General features: G+C 35.8%; 1 protein-coding gene across 1 annotated transcript; it reads left to right on the top strand.

The window, feature by feature from the left end:
* The first annotated feature begins 3440 nt into the window (after positions 1-3440).
* On the top strand, positions 3441-4758 carry LOC119066996. The gene is made up of 5 exons (XM_037169724.1): positions 3441-3604; positions 3976-3999; positions 4062-4403; positions 4480-4535; positions 4601-4758. The coding sequence occupies exons 1-5, from the start codon at positions 3468-3470 to the stop codon at positions 4678-4680; spliced, it is 639 nt and encodes a 212-aa protein (XP_037025619.1). The 5' UTR covers positions 3441-3467; the 3' UTR covers positions 4681-4758.
* Positions 4759-5142: the final 384 nt, after the last annotated feature.

The raw sequence follows: 5142 nt of genomic DNA, 5'->3' as shown, positions 1-5142 counted from the left end.
TGGTCAGGAATACATTTTCATTTGTAAGAATATAACAACCCACAAACGGTACAGGTGAAGACCGTTCATAATTTACGTAAAGTTTCCATAGGTGGACATATAGTTTCGGTTTTTGAAAATGGAACAGTATGGAGGCTCGATGCAGCACAATATTTACGTTGCGGGTAATTTACGAACAGCCCCAGCAGTAGTGCATATAGCGAGAGAGCATTCATTTTGTGCACAAAAGAAAATGCGAATGTTTTTCCTATTAAGAATATTTGCTGTGTTTCTCGGGGAGCTTAAGATATTTGTTTTGTTTAGTGTTTGCCTGGGAAAATAGAACAAATTTGAAATTTTGTCGCACACACTATATTGTAGATTGTTTATCAGTCTTACACAATAAAAATTTATGTTTGGATGGAGCGCAATAAATGAAAACATAGTTCGAAATAGTTCTATCGATTGTGTTTTCATTGGGACAAAGTTGAGAAAATGGAAAAACTAGCACGTCATGTATGTCTGTATTAAAATTCAATAATTTTCATTTATCAATAGGTAAAACTGTAACTAAAACTCATATAATTGAACTTTTATTCGTAGTGGAATTTATGAAGTCCATTAAAAATTCTTCGAATCTCTAGGTTCTAAAACTGGGAAGTTATCAACTCTTAGAAACTGAGACCTCTGGCGATCATCGGTTAAAAATCGTTGAATCTCTAGGTTCTAAAACTGGAGAATATGTCGGAATCAACTCATATGATATAGAAGAATGATCAACTCTTAGGAACTGATCTCTGGTGACCTGAATAATTGAATAATTGAAAACAAAAAATAACTTCTAAGTAATGCTAAAGTTCCTTTTCCTTTTTCCTTTTTTTTAATTTATTTTGAGACGAATTTTTCGTGAAAATTTTTGGGAAAGTGCCAATATCGCCGCCAGAAAAAAAAAGTTTATTGAAAAATATCAATTCCTTTGGGAGATATTTCACTTTTAATTTTTTCATAAATATCGATTTTCAATTTTGCAGAAACAAAAAGTTTTGTAATTTTTCAACACAAATAGGTAAGATGCGCTATCAAAATAGATCAAAAAATGCCGGGCTAGCGGTGCCACTTTTTCTGACACTTGCACGTGAACTATTGTGTGGCACATAAACAATTTCCAGTGGAAGATCATATCACTAATGCTCTACTGTGACTACTTATAACTTGTATTGAGATGCGATAACATGTCTTCAAAATAAATCCACTTTTAATATAAAATATGCTGAGCACAAAATGATAAGCAATGGAAAGGCGGTGTACTAGAGATTAGGTTTGAGAATGACACGCGAATTCGTTCTATATGCATGACACTCGATGACAATTTAAATCATAGAATACAAAATTACATGTCTGTAGATAACAGATCTGCCATCGACTCAAATTCAAACAGAGACTATTTTTGAGAAATCGAATTTCTCAAAATTCTCAAAAAATCCTCAAATTTCTCAAAAATTTCTCACATTTTTCAAATTTTAAAACATGGTTTAACAATGTAATTTTATGTGTAGACAGACATAAAAATAACCAGAGAACTCGTACAGTAGAAAAAGAGTAAGAAGAAGTAATTAAAGCCTTGGATATTCAGTTTTCAAGTATTTATCACTAGCTGTCTAAATCAGTTCCAAAAACGTTTTAAATATTGCCTACATTGTTAGACACGTAACAAAGTTAATTTTCCTAAATTTAATTCAGAAGAATATAAAAAATATTTTGTAAAGAAATCTTTCTCAAATTTCTCAAAGAATTCTCAAAATTTCTCAAAAATAGTCCCTGAATCCAAAACACAAAATTTAGTTAAAATCCAGTCAAAAACCGTTATAAAGGTGATGTGACGCAAGTATCTGTCGAAGACAATGCTCGCACGCTAGTAAGCGGGCGTGACGCAAGTCCACTACCAAAAATGTTTTAAAATATTTTTTTTTTTTGTGACGGCGGAGCGTATTTACAGCAACTTTTTGACTTTTCCTCTAGGATATCTGGAGGTATTAATTCGGATTGCACCTGTGTAAGCTTCGTTTCTTGTATGTTAAAAATTTACATTCACGAAACATACTTGACCGAAATAGTTGTAATGGTGCCACGACAATTAATCACTCAGCTAGGAGGACGACAAAAATAATTTTTAATAAATTGGTTGTCTGGTTGTCCTCATCATCAGCCATTTGTGACGCAATTTTTTCAATATAAAGAATTGGTGTTAAAGTTAAATTTTTGCGTATCGGAGCCTTGAGCGTCACCCTTTCTGATATCAATACTTTTGTAAGTAAAGGACTTGCGTCACCCTTCCTCTTCTAAGAGGTTTTTGTCTGATTGGACAATACGGTAAGATTTTGTGATACCTCCCAAGCAAGTTTTGATATCACGGCCGTAGGTTGCTCGTGTTCCAAATGTCGTAGTACTAAGGTACTAACTCAAGCTTTATCTCATCATCATTAGCCACTTCAGAAGATAACTTACTACGAGCTCTCAAGTTGATTCACCAACAACGGATCACGTGTACATCCCAGTTAACGGAAACGTTAATTGAATTAAAAATGAAGAGATTTTTTTTTAATCCGAATTCGAAGGCAAGCTCAATAAAACTAGAAGGAAGTTCCGTCGTCTTATCCATATAATGCTTTGAATGTCTTAAATTATGTGATTTAGCACTTCATTTTAGAGATAGCGCTCAGTCTGTCTAGTTTAAGAGGCATATGTTGTGCAACTTCATGATTGTATTTGACAAATAAAAACTTCTTCTTTGTTATTCTTTGTTATTTCGTTCCTGAAGTCACCCAAGTTAACATACCATTTTACTCAAAAATAGATCCAAGCAAACTGTCGGCATCTAGGGTAAGTGAACTGGTTACGTACCCCACTCTAGTTCTAGTACCTAGTTCACTTTGACTGTCTTGTGTGCTAACTAATTGTAGCTAATCTCACAAAGACGGAATATTTTTTTTAAATTCCTGAGAAATCAACATCCAGTTTTAACATTTTTGAACAATTTTACTTTGATTAACTTTAAATATAAACATTTCCTGTTCACATAAAACTGTTCAGTTAACTTATTAGTCAGAATAGTCCCGTTTATTTGTTTTCTTAACAAAGAATTCAAAAATTACCCTGTTTCGCGAAGATTGCACTGCCAGTGGTCAAACTTTTGATCTATAACTCTGTACGACAGACAAAACATTGGCTCGCAACGTAACTCGTAATAGAAATAAAAAGGGGTTCGTAACCGGTGCCATTACCCTACGTACATAACAGAACCGCCAAAGTGTGGTGACCAGATATAATTATGTCGAAGTCTTTTTGTTCACCAACAAATCACATCTGCTAAACGGGTTGAAATTTCCATCTATCGGATAGATCAAAAATTTTATCAACGAAAATAGCCACTTCAATATTGTTTATAAACACCCATTCGAAAGCTGATCTGTTATTAATTCGCGTCAAACATGCGTCAATTACTATTATTCGCATTCATCTGTGCTGTTGTCGGTTTGGTGGCTGGTCATGGATACTTGAAGGAGCCAATTGCCAGAACCTCTATCCAACTTAGAGAACGTGAGTTTGGCACAACTCAACCATACTGGTAAATAATTGTGGCGTTGGTGTTATAATAGAGAACAGCTCTACATTTGAAATCTTTTGATGGTTCGACATGTCGAGTATATAATGCTAATGCAAACATTTGAAATGGCACTTTGGCCTTTGTTACTAGACGAAAAAATGTGTTCAACTTTTGCAAAAAGAATTCAATGATCAAACTCGAGTCTATTACCGTAATTGCTTTTTCTATTCAATCTCTTTCGACGAGTTTATTTTTAAGATTAAAAAAATTCTACGAAAATGTGAGGTCGACTTTCGACTATGTAAAATTCTACCAATTCAATGACGCAACAGCTGCAAGTTACTTGTCGATTTCTTTTCATCAATTTAATGGAAAATATTTCCGTCTTTCAGGTGGGATCATCAAGGCGTTTGGTGGTAAGTAACAATATTGCACCGGTTAAGTAAAATCGTCAGAAAATCGATTGGTTCCATTTCAGTGCCAATGTACGCCAGAATCTTCAGTACTCGACTTGTGGAAGATGTGGCGAAGCATTCGGAAACCGAGACGCCAGTCAAGGTGGTCGCTATGACAAGGGTGTCATCGTCGCTACGTATAACGCCGGATCAAGAATTCTAGTCGAGACAGAATTCGGAGCTACACACGGCGGACAGTTCCATTTGGAATTGTGTGCACAACAAACGGAAACCGATAACTGCTTCGTGCCACTTAACATTGTCAGCGGGAACGTAATGATCAGGAACAACACCGCTTGTGTCGATAACACCCAAAGCCGAATCAACGTTCAAGTACAGCTTCCATCAGGAGTGAGATGTAATAGGTTAGATGCACAGAAGACACATATTTTTATACTGTCCATCGTTGTCAATGTTAACAACGATTTTCGAATTTCGCAGATGCACAATGAGATGGACCTACAGAACCTATTACTTCAGTGATCCATGGGATCCAGGTAGGTCATTACAGTTTCGTTATGGGTAAGGTGTTTTGTTTATTGATGCGTTTCTGATCCGGTAGCATGGAGTGAGTTCAACTGCTGGGTAAATCCAGATCCAACACAGACCTTCCGAAACTGCGCTGATATCAGAATCGTTTAAGCAGGAAGCGTGTACGTGCATTATGGTGTCAATTAACTGAAAACGAACATAGCTAAAATAAACTAATTTCAAGCAAAATCGGTTGATGCTTTGGGTTATTGACTCTCCTTTAGTGTATATTCAAGCTACGTTAGGGTTCGACGTTTTTCTAACTTTGTTCAACGAGCCCGTTACGCCTTTTGGTAGCCAGTCCGGCCCTACGTTTACTTCAACCTGCCAAATTTTGTTGAGTTTTAGCTTAATACCGTGTGCCGTGTGGATAATTTTGTCTCGGGATACAACCTTTCCTCTCGCAGACGCATATATAACGAAATTTTTCGTAATGTACAATAACAATTTCAATCATAGGTTTTACGTGTTACGGCAATGTGAATGGCTCTTCGTTCATATGAAATATGCATTAACATTGCCGAATCACGTAAAGCACAGTACTGACGTAATGTACTATTACTGTCTTGCCCA

The sequence above is a fragment of the Bradysia coprophila genome (assembly GCF_014529535.1).
Source record: "Bradysia coprophila strain Holo2 chromosome X unlocalized genomic scaffold, BU_Bcop_v1 contig_117, whole genome shotgun sequence".
In the NCBI taxonomy this organism is placed as follows: domain Eukaryota; kingdom Metazoa; phylum Arthropoda; class Insecta; order Diptera; family Sciaridae; genus Bradysia; species Bradysia coprophila.
Note: the sequence above shows the minus strand (reverse complement) of the source record. Positions and strands in the feature narration are given on the sequence as shown.